This window comes from Orcinus orca, chromosome 12, assembly GCF_937001465.1.
Source record: "Orcinus orca chromosome 12, mOrcOrc1.1, whole genome shotgun sequence".
In the NCBI taxonomy this organism is placed as follows: domain Eukaryota; kingdom Metazoa; phylum Chordata; class Mammalia; order Artiodactyla; family Delphinidae; genus Orcinus; species Orcinus orca.
Genome location: NC_064570.1, coordinates 16,698,686 through 16,713,998, shown reverse-complemented (window position 1 = coordinate 16,713,998; position 15,313 = coordinate 16,698,686). Strand labels below are relative to the sequence as shown.

Below are 15,313 nucleotides of genomic sequence, written 5' to 3'. Positions count from 1 at the left end.
CCATATGGGCTTTCTGGTGGAAAAATATGCAACAGGGAGGCTGGAAATTAAATGTTTCTATTTACAGTATTGTAAATCCACATCCTTTGGTGGGGTAAATCGGTTGCCTTTTCTACTACAGGTTTGGAGGTGGGGGGTTTTATACAGATGATTGAGTTTTCACCTTCTAATTTAGAAGCTGGTCAAACTAAAGTTTATCTTAGCACTCTGACCTGGGTTAGGACAGGGAGGGGAAGAGATGCCATCTTGTGTTTGAATGTATATAAACATACACTGTTATTTTTTTCACTGCAGTTTATTTAAAACCTGTTTTATAATAACTCTGAGTCTATTTCTTGGAATCAATCATTCATTTTATATACATTGCAGATTTCCCTCATCTTCTACAAAGTTCCTCTAGGTGTGGGGGTTTCCTTTATATACCCATATCTGTTTCTTAATTTTAAAAAATTCTCACACTCCCATCTCACACATGTATCGGGGGGGGGGTGTATTTTCTGAATAAAAAGACAAGTCTTTTCTTCAGCATTTGGGAAGTGGCACATGCTTATTTAAAAGGAGAGACGTGAAATGAGGAATTTAAGCTTTACTCCCTAGTTTAAAAGAAAACTGCATGCCGTTTACAGAGTCTTTATGTTGAAACAGCTGGAGAGAATTTTTTAAAGGCAAATATTTCACAACTCTTTTTCCTCTGGACTCAGAAGGAAGTGAGAAGTCAACACCTCTCTCAATAAAAAGCATCCTTGGGATACACTGTTCAACTACCTCCAGTGACTTCCGGGCTCACTTAAGAGGAGATTTTCTATTTTTAAAATGATAATAAGATATATATATATATATATATCTTGAATGACTTTGGTTTTATCCTCCATGTCTCTTCATATAAATTGTGCTGCATCTATCTCATCTAGTGTGCAAAAACATGCAAAGAAAGTTATTGGTTGCTGTGATTTGTGATTTGTCGGTGGCAAACACCTCCAGACTTTTAGTTTTTTTAAAGAAAAAGAAAAATAACACTAACTCAAAGTTCTAAAGAGTTCTTGTTCCTCAAAAATAGATGGAACATGTGAAAGCAATTAAATAAGTACCTGGAATATGTTCTTTTTCGCCCCAGTGAATCTGGGGCAGAGGAAGGTAGGATGGTGGGGCATGGGGTGGGGTAGGGGAGGGCATTGCCTTTAAATCTGCTGTCCTGGTTCAACTGTTTCGATTTTTCCCTGAAAAGCTCCTTCCGGTGGTCTGTTTCCTACAAGTGATTTGTGTCTTCGGTGGACTCAAGATTTTTGTATTACTCCTTTCCGGGTCCCATTTCTCTTTTTACTTCCCCCCAGCCCCCATGCACACCACCACCAGCAACCCCCAGGCTAGGTATGAGTGATCTTCATCCTGTGATGCAGCTTCCTGGAACTTATTTATGGACAACCTGTGCTCATTTCATTCTCACTTGACTTCAGAATTTTTTAACGTGAGGGTTATAGATGGTCTAGATTTGTAGGTACAGAAGCTTTCTGTAATCAAGTGTTGACTCTTCTATTAGAAGTACTTGACTCTCGAGATACATCAAGAAGGCAGAATGTTTTTCAGTGTTTATGTGTAATTCCATGCACTGTGGTTTTGTTCAGGTGCTGATTACCCAGAATGAGGGCTAACCAAGTTCTCATTCCTCTGGTTGACCACTCTGACCATTCCATCGCAAACCAACAATTCATCCAAGAAAAAGTAAAATTCAAATCAGACAATTGCCATTATGTAGTAGAAGCTGTACTTATTATTTTAATTTGTTACATTTTAAGATTTAGACCAAATGCCTTAAGCCTGATTACCAGCATGCAATGTATCCTCCTTCCCCTGTTATCTGGGCGTCGATTTCTGCTCTTCATTACCGGGTAACCATCAGTTAACCTTAATTCTGAAATGTGTATGCAATATTTTACCTAGGACCTTTAAAGAAATTGGACATTGACATACTTCACAGAAGGGAAGCCTGAGAAATACTCCTGTCCCGATGACTGGCCATTCATGGGTTGTAATAATTATTCTTTAGCGAGTTAATGGTTTGCTTATAATTTTGCAGTGAGAAAGTGCAATGGCTCCAGTGCTGGGAACTCCAGGGCCAGGACAGAGGCCATGATATGGGTCGTATCTCCCTTACGCAGGGCCAGAGTGCTACAGAAATACTTGTGGACTCAAAGCAGGCACTATTTTTTTCTGCCTAAGTAATTAATATAATCCCTACCTCATTTCCTCTTGAACTGTTCTCTGCTAACTCTTGCTTACCTATTTCGTTTCTATAAAATTGGGATTAACGAGAGTATTTCTTGGAGGGGGGAGTTCTCCTTATTAGGCTCGTGTTCGGAGATGTGGTTTGTTTTTGGTTGGAGGCATTTCTCTCCGGACTCTGTCAGTGAACTAGGTTGGAGGAGATGGAGAGAAGGCTGTTGGCAGGATGCGCGGGGTGAACTGGAGCCGCTCCGAGCGGCCTGGGCTCTGTGGACGCTGCGCACTTCCGCCGGGCTCTGCGCTCCCGGGGATACCTGCGCGCCAGGCCCGGGCAGCTCATCCACTGAGTTGGAGACTCTGTTTCACATTTTGAACAGATAAAACAGAGGAAGCTGCATGTTGAATGTTGAAGCTAACTTGGAAACGAGACCCGCATTTTGTTCACAAGGAAAGGATTGTTTTCCGCTTGGGTCACTGCTGCAGAGAGACTTTTTTTGTCTCTCTCTCTCTGTAATGTTTGATACTTGAGGGAAAACAGCTGGACTGAGCATACTTGAATCACTGCAGAACGAAATGGGATGCTGGGGAATATGGACAGGACTGTATGGCTGAAAAGGTCAGCTTTTTCCCTTGTCCCTCGTGGAGGAATGTAGGGCCTGTCCCCATGCTCGCCTTGTGAGCTCTCGGAAGGAGCTGGGAGAGGCCGAAGGAGGGATGGCTGAGATGTGGCAGACGGTCCTCACAGATGGGACCGAAGATGGATTTCTGCATCTCTTCCGTTTTCCTGCCCTGCTGTTTTTGATTTTCGGGGAGGACTGGAACAAGTCAACAGAATTTGGGTTTGGAGAAGTAGTCGATGACCACGTTAAACAGCGAGTCCTGATGGGCCAGACAGAGAGCCTGGCCCAAACCACAGCAGTGTAACTGGAATTACAGGGCCGGCCTAGGAGAGCATCCTGCCCGAGTTCTCTGAAGGAGACCCGGAATTCATTGAGACAAATGCACCACATGCCGGGCCAGGGCGTCGGTGTGTGTTGTGGTGCCTAGGACCTAATTCTCCACCAAATTAGACCTTAAGATGATGATACGTGTTGCTCCAAGAACCTGTTGGGCAGCTTTGTCGGTGCCCCAAGTTCAGCTGCAGAGCTGCCCAGAGTTCAGACTGGCAGTGAGGCGGAGCTGCACCGGGCAATTATCTGATTAACTTTTCCTTTGTTTCTTTGACAGTCAAGAGAACAGTCGGATGATGAGACGGAAGAGTCGGTGAAGTTTAAGAGGTTACACAAGCTGGTAAACTCCACTCGCAGAGTGAGAAAGAAACTAATCAGGGTGGAAGAAATGAAGAAGCCCAGCCCTGAAGGTAAAAAAGCAAACTCCACCCCGCTTATTCCAAAGTCAATCATTTGAGGTCCGTCTGTCGGTAGAAAATATGAAAGTAGAAAATGGCTTGAGTTCCGGCTGAGGCTGGCGGAGGGAGAATTCGGGTCTGCAGGTGAACAGGGCAACGCTCAGTACCTTCTGGGACGAAGGATCCTGGCGTCCAGCACTCCAGGGGCTTAGTTATTTCAGCATTACAAAGAGGGGAAATGGCTAGCGTATGACAATGAAATCTTCTCAAGATGTGGTTCGGCTTTCATTTTGACCTTACACCATTTTATATAAACTTTATTTTATATCACCTTCTGAGCATAAGCCTCTGCTCCCAAAAGGATGGTGGTTCTAACCCTGTGAATTTAGTCCAAAGTTAATATACCTCCATCTCAAACATCTAACAGACGAGGCACTTAATGTCCTTTCAGATCTCTGAGGGATGATTTGTTCTTCCTGTAAACAGTCTCAAGTCTCGGTTCCAATGAGGCTTTAAGGACCTCGCATTCTACGTGGGTCCTTAAGAGCTAGATCCCTGGCTAAGCCACTTGTCAGAGGAAGCAATAATATCAAAAGGGGCATGAGCTTGGATTTATTGCAATGAATAGTTAACCTTTGAAGTGCAATTATGACAGTTTGAATCTCAACCGTGTCCATCTTTCTTATTGTTAGTAAAGTGTGTTTGCAGCATCTTGTAAAATTCTTCCAAAAAGTTACAATAAAAGAGTAAGATTTCCTGTTTGGAAAACAATTAGTGAATTGAAGGAAGTACTGGAAAGAATTTTTTTTTTTTAAAGCACATTACTTGTTGAAGTGTCACATCTACATTGCGAGGAAGTTCAAAATTTTAACATGTAGGTTTAAAAAATATCATTATAGAGGCTTTTTTGTTGTACATAAATCAAACCTTGGAAGGAACTGAATTCCCCTTTATTTAAATAGATGAGGGTTTCTTGTTGTTATTACTGCTGTTCTTAAAATTTTTGTTTGATGTAATTATCAGTTTAAATCCCCTGGAGGAATACTGAAGGTGAGGGGGTAACTGTGGGAAAGTGGAGCTAAAAAGGGAAAAGAAAAGAGGAGAGAGACAGAGAAACAGAGGGAGAGACAGAGGGAGAGAGACTCTATCTGCTTCACGGCCAGTTTCATAAACTTAGAGCTGTGTTTAGTTCCAGGGTTTCATCTGGGTGTCTTTTGCATGGTAATTCCGGGTGCAATGCTGATTTACATTTGGCTGTTTTAATACCTGCCTGTCTGTCATGATTTCACAGGACAGAATATAGCCTGACTTCCTCTCCCCGTGGCAGCTCTTACTGAAATCACACACAGTGTCGTTTGGTAATATTAAGTAGAACCATATGGAAGAGCCATCATTCAACCTTGGGAGTGTTGCATTTTTAAAACAAACCTCATGCATGCTTGCCAAAGTTAAATCTCATATATCATGCATAGATTGGTGGGTCTTGTCCATAAATGAGATAAATGGGAGCAGTACCTGGTCCTGGGCCTACCACCCAGGAGCCCCTTCGTATGTGATAGTCATATGTGTTGGGGCAGCCTTTCCACTAGAATAACACTCATAAAAATGCAGAAATGTTCTCATTTGTATATTTATGTCAGAATAAATCAATTCAACTGTCTCTGAGAGACATAGTTGAAAAAATGGGGAAATATACCCAAAGAGGTAGCTGTAGGGTAAAAAGTAATAACTATACGGACTTTTAGCTCTGAACTTTGATTCATCTTGATGTGAATTAGGTGTCCTAGACAGAAGATGGGTTTAGTGAGTTTGAATCCCCAGTGACACGTCTGGTGTCTGGGGAGCTGGGGTGCTATTGACCAGGCTTGCCATTGGCACCAGGAGAGGCCCCAGGTGTGTGTGCAGCTGAGGTCATCCACTGCAGGCTGCCCCCAGCACCGTGCTAGATGAGAACGCCTCCATCCCGTGCATGGCAGAACGTTCTGCAGTTCCTCAGCAGCAACAGAACTGATGCTGGTACAGAGAGGCCACCCTGGCACCTGCTTTGCAAAGCTGGAGAGATTCATATGCCCAACAACCCCTCCTCCTGCCCCTGGGCCTTCAAAGAGCTGATCCTTTTGACTTCCCTCATGCCTGTGCCAATACTAAGTTGTCTGAATAATAATGAGCATTTACGGAGAGCCTTCTGTGCGCCAGCCACTTTCCTGAACACTTTAGATTTTATGTTCCTGTTAATATGTCATCTTCAGAACAGCCACCAGAGGCAGGCACTGATACTACCCTCATTTCACAAATAAAGAAACTCCGACAGACACAAAGAGGGGAAGTAATTTACTCATGGTCACCGAGCCAGCTGGCCGGAGACCCGGAGTTAACGTCTGAGCAGCCTGACTCCTCTACCTCCTGGGTCTGTACTCTGCTCCCACCCCATCTCTCACCCCCCAGCTCTGGAGTCTTGGAAAAGCCAGGAGAGTTACAATCCATCACCCAGTCTTACCCTTGTAACTTGAGTTGCAAGTCCTTATCTGGGGCGTGCATGACCTTAGACAATATGAACTTGTAGGCCAGGGCAGCGCCCTTCATCCAGCCATTTCTGTGTCTTCTACCCAAAGCTGATACCCACCCACTCTCTTCCCTCATTTCTCCAGTTCATCTGTAACCTGCTAATGAATCATTAGCTTTTGTACAGTGCTTTTCAGCTTATGAAGTACCTTCACATCTCTTTTCATTTAATATTATCCTCTCAATAACCTTATAATAGATACTAATAAAATAGGTAGGCAGTGGGAATTCCCTGACTGTCCAGTTTGAGTTCAATACCTGGTCGGAGAACTAAGATCCCACAAGCCTCATGGCACGGCCGAAAAAATAAATAAAATAAAATAAAATAAAATAAAATAGGTAGGCATTATTCCAGGTGAGGAAACAGACTCGGAGAGATGAAATAATTGCCCACAGTCATGGAGGTGGTGAGTAGCAGAGCCAGGGCTGGAATCTAGGGCATAAATCTGTGTCCTTGGCATTCAGCCATCCTGTCTCCTGACTCCTTCCTCTTGTCAGAATCACCTTCCCTTCCATATTCTGATCTCAGCTGAGCAAGAAGCAAATCACACGTCAAATGATGATGGGATGAGAGCATCTTGATTGTCGTACTTTTGACTTGATACTTGTACTCTCAAGTCAGAGGTGAATGGGAGAAGTAATGCTCTAAACCCAAGGAATCCAGTCTGGGCTGGGATTTCAGGCCTGGGTCAGGCACGGGCAGAAGAACCTCATGTACCACATGAGGACTGCCCTCAGCACAGGCTGAGGTGGCCTCTTTGGAAGCATTTGCCACGTTTCCCTCCAAACTCTTTACCAGATGCCGACGTGCCAGAACCAGGAAGTAGAGCTACATACATCACAGGCATGTGTGAACCAGCTGGTCCCAAACTCAAATGTGACACCGAAGTATTGGAATCTCTGATGACAACACCAAATATAGAATCCAGAAAATTTCCAGACCACTGCTGAGTGACAGGTCCTTAACTTCCCCATGGCCCCTTAAGACTGTGCATAAATGAGGGCCTTTGCACACCTCTCTGGACACCTGGGCTAAACATGAAGTCATGATCTGTGATTGGACTACTTTTAGAGAAAAGTCCTCTGTTGGGCCGCCCCTGCCACCAGGCTATGCCTCTCAGCCCCATCACTTCATCCCTGGAAGTGGAGGGTAGACTGTATCCGGAAGAGGTTGCCATTTTTACTTCCAGTAACGTAAGGACCCTTGGTCTTCAGTCCATATTAGGTGTCCTGAGGAAGGAGCGGGAGACATTCACGATGTGTGCACACTGCTTCTGCTCCGGCCAGTATTCGTCAGAACCACAGACCCTGCTTTTAAACTCCCTTGAAAGATCCGGGAATAATTCTTGAGTGAATATATTTGTGCTGCAGATGATGGAGAACTTTGGACCAGATATAATTTTGAATCTCCCTCCCTACCATCATCTCCTTGACATCAAAGTCAACCTTGGGTTGTATTTAATAGCAGCAGTCCTTTTTATATTTGTAACTGTAATTCCCATCATTTGGAAAACTAAGAAACTTCTGGAATTTTAAAGGCCTGCTACCAGTCGCTCATCTTTTGCTCCTCTGGAGCGAGCCACCCTCTCCCTTCGTCTTTGACATTTAACCACACACTGGGACCCTCATCCCAGGTGGTGTATTTAGTGCCATCCGTCTGTTCCAAGGAACTTGGTGCTTTTTCCCCTTCACAATTCAGCTGGCACAAAGCTGCAGTGCTCAGAAGTTTCCTTATAATTAAAGGGACACAGCCAGTTAGGATCACTACACCCAGAGTTTGACCTACTTCTTTTCTCACAGATGTTCACATAACACATGCAGAAAAGAACTCAATTTTCCTGCCAGCAAGTCCAAACCTTTCCACTGGTCTCTGGAAGTCTTGGCTGGATACCTGCCTCCAGTGATGGCTTGAAGAGCTGGAATCCTTGAGAAGAAATGGAACACTCCATGGGGCTGCTTGCGTGTCCAGGCCCTTAAATGCCCTTGCTGCTTTGTAGCAGGGCCTGCGTTGATGGGAATGTCTGTCTTGGTCACCCAGCTCCACAACTTTTTGTGTTTGGCTTATCAAGTGGGGACCGTTTGTCAGTTGCATTTGCAATCTACGACCCTTTATGGCGTTTCCTCACCCAGACTTCTCCCTTGGTGACTTAATTACTTAAATGGCATATGTATCAATAAAAAAAATTACTGTCAGCCACATGGCATTCATCACACTCTGACTATAAAAAGCCAACCAGACTCAACAGGAGAGCCTTTCAGAAGGGAGAACGATTGATTCCTAGATTCTGAGGATTGCACTTGCAAACTGGGAAGGATAATTATCGTTAAAATGCTAAGGAATATTGTGTTATGGATGGGCTTCGAGTGTCCAAATGCCATTTTTAATAGGTCTGTTAAGGTGTTTGGTCTACAGAGATATTGAGAGGAGGAGGAGAAATCGCATCTGAAACCTTTTAACATTAAGCCTGTGTGAAACCGTTATTTGCTCAGTTTATTTTCTCTTTTATGTGCACTTATTTAAGCAGGAGCTGGGTTTCTGGAGGGTAAGTGATTGTGGGGAGGGGCATCACTGTCGCTGCATGGTTTAGCTTATTTTTTGCAGGGTTGGGGGTCTAAAGGCACATCTGTGAGAGAACGCAAAGGTTTGTTGACAGGAACCCGTGACTGTGTCTGTGTTGATTCCCTCCAGGCGGGGAGGAGCAGGTGTTTGAGAGTTCCCCGGTCCCGGATGAAAGGTCTGCCCTGTACTCTGGAGTGCACAAGAAGCCATTTTTCTTCGATGCCTCTCCTGAGAAACCTCCAGAAGATGATTCAGACTCTCTCACCACTTCTCCATCATCCAGCAGCCTGGACACCTGGGGTGCCGGCCGGAAGCTGGTCAAAACCTTCAGCAAAGGAGAGAGCCGGGGCCTGATCAAGCCCCCCAAGAAGATGGGGACGTTCTTCTCCTACCCAGAAGACGACAAGGCCCAGAAGGTGTCCCGCTCCCTCACCGAGGGGGAGATGAAGAAGGGTCTCGGGTCCCTGAGCCACGGGGTAAGTACCGATGGTGTTTGCTTCTACGACAGCCACCGTCGCCGGCACCACCTCCTAGTGTCCCTAGAGGAGGTTCAGAGCGTCCGGAAGCAGATCCGCTTGAAGAAAACGGATACTAATTATTCCTGTTCTAGAGCTTTCCTCTGCCAGCGTCCCTCTAGAAAAGGCATCAACAGCACCACCTGCGACCTGCAGCTGCTCCGGCAGAAACCCAAAGGGGGCGGGGTCAGTGGCGGCCCCGGCAGGAGGGTGCGCGGGCGCCCCTCCGTCAGCGAGTTCAATGTCACGTACGTGGTGGAGCGCAGCCTGTACAGCCACCTGAACCTGACCCAGCTAGTGCGTCCTGCCTCAGACAGGACCCTGAGCAAGGCCGAGAAGCAGGACCTGAGACGGTGCTTGCTGGAGGAGGAGGAGACCAGGAGGAAGTGGGCCGCCACGGTGGACCGCTGTACCAAAAGGGTTCTCTTGAGAATCCGCCAGAAGTCCGTGAGTCACAAAGACGGTCATGGGGACGGCCTTGTCATTTCTGTGATGTGCAGTCAAGCATTATGGCCTTTCTTGCGTGCAGCCTGCCGTCCTCCCCGCTCTTCTCATGCTCTGTCCCTCCGTCACCTCCATTCCTACCCCCACTTTCCTTGAGGAATGGCTTCTCCCTCTTTCCCATTTGTCCTCTTGCCAGTTGAAGCTGTTTGAGTTTTAATTTAAAACTAAACATTGAAGCTGATCCAGAGAAGGGCTCTCAGGGTACAGGGGTGGGGTCTGGCCTCCTTCTAGAAGTGGCTGTCTTGAGTCGCAGCCATCATGTCACTTGGCCTCAAGGAAGCTGATTCAAAACAGAAGGAAGTTTTGCCCTTAAAAGAGATGTTTCTTCTCTCAGTGAGTTAAAACAGTAGGAACTAGCTCACGGTAGATTGCCACCATCATCATTGCCAATTTGGTGATTCGAAAAAACACTGTAAGGTACTTTCTTTTATTACTAGGGGCAGACGGAAAGTTCTCAAATCTAAAAGGAAAGAAAAATTAGAGCTCTTCTGTTTTACTTAAGTATATTTGATGTGCTTATCTTTTTAAACAAAAGGATCAACGTTTGGAAATGTCCTCCACTGCCCCATAGATTATTCTGTACATAGCAAGGAATAAAGTACTTACTTTCAAATAATGAAACGGTCTTCAATTTTATTACTGAATTATTAGAGACCTAGTAAAATTTATTTTCAGGGCAAGACTTATATTGAACTGGAGAACATAGGGATTTCCCCCCTGAAATTCCCACCCAACTTTTAGTTTGCACAAGAGCCCATATAAAATGGCACAGGGTGTGGAGGAACTGTGCACTTCCTGGCCCCTGGCGCCCTGCTTAATCCACTTGGGTCTGCTGGCCTGTCCCCTTTTATAGGTCTGAAGGAGTAGACTGTACTGCCACCTCCCATGATGGCTTCTCCCAGAGTTCCTTCACATTTGTAACATGTTCTTGCCCAGACGGTTGCTGTAATTTAAATTCATTCAGTCAAGTTCTGCTTCTGGGGTCAATGCCCTCCTTAAAGGATGCTTAGGTCCGTACCAGCCCTTAGGTTTTCCAAATATTCCCATGTGTTGACTTTCTTGCTCGATCTCCACTTTTTTCACATTCTTATAAATCTTGCAGCACTTTTAATATTATCAGTTAACAGCTTTTCCTCTGGCTCTTTGTCATGGCAGCAGCCTCGGTTGGTTTTGTTTTTGTTGTAAAATAACAGTTCTTTGTTATTATTTCTTGTTGTCACTCCTTCATTTCTGACCCACAGATCTTTTGGGAAATACCTGTGGCTACCTAGTCTTGGTATAATTTGTTTTTTACCTTCCGAGGTGTTCTGCCTAGTTCATCTGCCTCTCTACCTTTGGACATGACCTTGATAGAACAGATCCACCTCTTCTGTGTAAATTGATGACTCAGCCCCATGGGTTTAAATCATGCAATACTGAGAATTTTTCCGGTTGAGTGCCTTGAGCTGCTCATGTATCCCTTATATTATTTATTGCCAGGTTAATGATATAACTTCATCAGGACCTTCTCTCTAGAAGTTATATTTCTAAGATTTGTGCCATTGTGGGCCCTTGTGTGCACATTGTGAGCCAGTGATTAATTCTTCACTGACGTTTGAGTATGGACATTTGGACAAGCTTGTTTTCACGTACCAATTCCACCCCCTGTATAAGTGGCACTCTGTAACCTCTATCCCCAGTACCAGCCTGAGGCTGGGTATTTTTAAAGTACTGTGAATTTGAGGCAGTACTGGACAGTTTTAATACTTGCTGAAATACGTGTTCAGTGCTAAATCAGAAATTTGTACATACCGTTTCTTGTAAGTATAATTGTACAATCAAGAAAACAAAATTTAATTTTCTAGTTATTCAGAGAACATAGGGGAATGTAAGTTCTTTTTCTTTTGGCTGCCCTGTGCAGCATGTTGGGATCTTAGTTCCCCGACCAGGGATCGAACCTGTGCCCCCTGCAGTGGAAGCTTGGCGTGTTAACCACCGGACCACCAGGGAGGTCCCAGAATATAAGTGTTTTAACAACAGAAGAGGGTTTTTTGTTTTTCTGGGTTTTTTTAAGGGATTAAAATAATTTCTTTACTTGGTTTACTTAAAAATTGTTTTCCTTTCTTCTTGTCTTATATCTCTTTCATTTTATTCAAAAGTATAGTTTCCTTTACTCTTCAACCTTGATCTTTTTGTCTTTCAAAAAATGCCATATTTGCTTGATGAAACCTCAGGGAAATGACAATGCTTTGTACTCACTGGAAACGGTCGCTTGTTTTGCTTTTTATTTGGTCATTCAATTTTTGTTTGGGGAAACAGACATGCATGACATTTTGGAATTTTGTCCATCAAAAAAAAAAAAATCCCAACCCCCCCAAAACGTGTTTTCAGCTGCATGACCATTCCATTGACTGGTACTTCTCATCCACAAGCATCTATCTGAAATGTTCTTGTAATTATCTGTACAGGAGATGTTTGAACTTGAGAAACCTCATTTAAGCTTTATTCATGTAGACCACCAAAGATTGGTTTACATTCTTTTACTATTCTCTCTTGTTTTCTCTGTTGAAAGAGTGCTGCTTCAAGAACTACCTGACATTACGGAAAAAGTTGGAGATTAGTTCAGGTGGTGCTGACGGTTATATTTTGTTCATCCTCCATTGATAAAGAAGAATCAGTTCCAAATATCTTAGCATGTCACTGGGAGAGGTTTTAGTTGGTAGTTAAGAAAACCAGTCCACTCTTTCCTCTAAACTTCTTATTTTAGGAGACAGTGCATGCAGCAGTCATATGAAGACATAAATGAGCTTCTAATTTATTGCAGTTGTAGTTTCCACATAAATTCTTTGTCAGTTATTTCATACGCATCAGAAATAACATGCTGGGCTCCAGTGCTGCAGTCGGTGTTGGAATTCAAAGCAGGGAAGTACAAAAGCCGTAAAACGATGAGGCATCTGGACGCCATACTGTGTCTGTGGAGCCCTGAGTCACAGGAGAGGAACTAGAATAAAATGACTGCCTTTGCAAAAATGAGAAAATTTATTTGGCACTATAAGCTGCAAAGGGAAAGTTAAAGTTAAAAATTAGCCTTGAGAGATGGTCCTAACATTGCTTGCAGATTAGGGGATGTGGTGAGTGTTTTTGTTTGCAGAGGTCTTTCTCTTTTTATAGAGTAGATATAGGTCCAGTTAAGTTGACTGTGAGGGAAATCAGATTGTCCATTGATATTTTTATATAAAATGAGAAGAATGTCCATTGAAGGTTATGTCTGTGGTTGATTATTTAAAACAGCAGCAACAGCGTTGCTGAAGGAGAAAACCAGCTGTGTGATGTCCTGAATGTCGGTTATCCTGAAATATAACACTTCTGTATCTCCTGGCCGTTCCTTCTGCTACACCTGCTCTCTTTCACTTCTTGGCCCATTCCTGGGATTGCTCTGGTTTTACATTTGAAGCTCCCAGAATTATAAGGCCCAGAACTAAGCTCCAGTTCTTCATTTGCATATTTAGAATGTTGACTAAGCCTAAACTTCAATATAACAATTGTCAGGACAAGCTACCAAATTCTCAGTGTGGCCCTAATGAAAAGTAATGGAAGAAACCAACATTCCTAGAGTGTCTGCTTTGTGCCAGGCAGTGTGCTAGAAGTCTCAAATATAGGCTATAGATAGTATTTTACTAATGAAGAAACCAAAGCTCAGAGAGTTCAGTACTCTACCTGTGGTCACACAGCAAGTTAAGCGGTAGAACCAGGATTTGGGTCCCTATCTGTGTGATTCCAAAAACCTAGGCACTTTCCTTCCTGGATGTTTCTACTTTCTCAGTTCAGTTAATATGTATCTAAGGTGTATTTATTTTAAAAAAGCAATGTTTATAGTATATGTTGTGCTTTTCTGTTCATTTCTTCCTTTTAATAGCTGTTAACTAGAGTCCTCTGAGAAACGGGTAATACAAAATATTGGCACCCAAATCTGTGATTCACATTTTATTACCAATTGCTTAAGAAGATAATCGGTGATAACAAAAATTAATGTGCTTTGAATTTCTCCTTTTTCTTAAAGATGTGGGGGTTGGCGGGGAGAGGTGGTGCTTGAGTAGCTTTTGCTAGAAAAACAGCAGAGAATTCAAACCAAGTTCTGGAAATATAAAAGCACTGAAACATAAGCAGTCCATAAAGTTTGAAACGAACCGAAAGGACAGTGAAGTTTTCATTCTATCAGTGTTTTTCCTATTGAAATTAAAGTAGTGTGGTCAGAGATAGTCACGGAATCAATCTTTTTCTTTCTGGGCAAATGTGGTGTCTTTATTTCATACACTCTGAGGAAAGGGTCATAAGTAATTAAGTTGGGCAGTTAGATGGGAGAGTTATCAGCATTTTTGGCTAGGTCAGGGAAGCAATGAGTGAGTAATCCTCTTGGCCTGATTGGACTCTACTATAAACATAACCTTTTTCCCTCCATCTCAGCGATTTAAAACTAAACAAAACAAGAGTCCCTCAGAAAAGCCTGCTGTCAGTGGCAGGGCTATAGGACTTCACATCTGGGTTTCCAAGACCACTCTGAGCACATGGGTTCCCTAATACATGTTCCCTCATTATCACTACTGTATGCAGCCGATATTAAGGGGTCTGGAAGGGAAATTTTGTTGCTAAGAGACAAGGAATCTTAGAGCACTTAACACATGTATGGTTTTTTGGTTGGTGTATTATTATTTTTTTTTTACCCGTTGGTTTTTGCCTGTGAAGGGGATTCTGAACCTCTGGTGTAGGCACAGTTCCAGTGGCCTGTGGAAGGGCAAAATGAGTGGCGTCTCCTTATAACATGAGTCATGTATTTTTTTTCGTCATCATTTCTCGTCTCTTACTCTCATCCTGTAACACGTCTGTGGTTCAGTGACATCCTACAAAGGGGACGTGTGTTGGGTTGGCACTACTGGATGGTCTTAGCATAACTGGATTGTTAGTGCTCTGCCCTCTCCTTTCCACAGAGAACCTGCAGTTTTGGAGGATTTGACTTGACAAATCGTTCTCTGCACATTGGCAGTAATAATTCTGACCCGTTGGTGAGTATACATCAGAGGGGAAGCAAAAGATTTGGATTCAAGTGATGTGGTTGACACAGTTTCACATTGAGTATCTTTGAGAATCGGTACTGGGTGACCTTTTCCTCGGGATCCTAAATCGCATTTGGAGAGAAGCTCTATTTCCCCATCTTAAAGACTCTTCACAGTCCCACATGGACTGAATGATGACCACCTGTGGCCTCCATCGCTCTCTTTGCAGAAGCATCATTTCTTTAATACCCTGGTTTCCAGGTTTCTTCAAGTCACACGTCCAGATGAGTTTAGATGGTCTCAGTCATTGGTGCACGTGTGCTTTTTGCTCATACTAGTTGCAAGTGCACGTGACTGTGACACATAGGTAGGGCCACAGCATGGAGCCCCGTGATTTGGGTTCCAAGAGTACGTGGCAGCATTTCTGAAAACCAGGCTTGTCATAGACCACGTGCATAGCCCTACACCAAGCGTAGGTCTTTCTGATCTGGGGTGTCCCGAAATGAACCCAGTCCCCTTGGGGCCAAAGCAAGCCAGACTCCTCAGGGCCAAGGTGACCGCCTGCTCAGACCTG

General features: G+C 43.8%; 1 protein-coding gene across 9 annotated transcripts in view; it reads left to right on the top strand.

The window, feature by feature from the left end:
* The window catches only part of SASH1 (SAM and SH3 domain containing 1), a 323,565-nt gene that overhangs the window by 284,111 nt on the left and 24,141 nt on the right, over nucleotides 1-15,313 (top strand). For 8 of the 9 annotated variants that reach the window (XM_033405251.2, XM_033405266.2, XM_004263733.4 and 5 more), the window contains 3 exons: nucleotides 3,448-3,580; nucleotides 8,820-9,166; nucleotides 14,674-14,748. In XM_033405251.2, the coding sequence (XP_033261142.1) occupies nucleotides 3,448-3,580; nucleotides 8,820-9,166; nucleotides 14,674-14,748 (555 nt within the window). The remainder of the gene's footprint in view (nucleotides 1-3,447; nucleotides 3,581-8,819; nucleotides 9,167-14,673; nucleotides 14,749-15,313) is intronic. The other variant, XM_033405247.2, reaches the window with a different exon arrangement.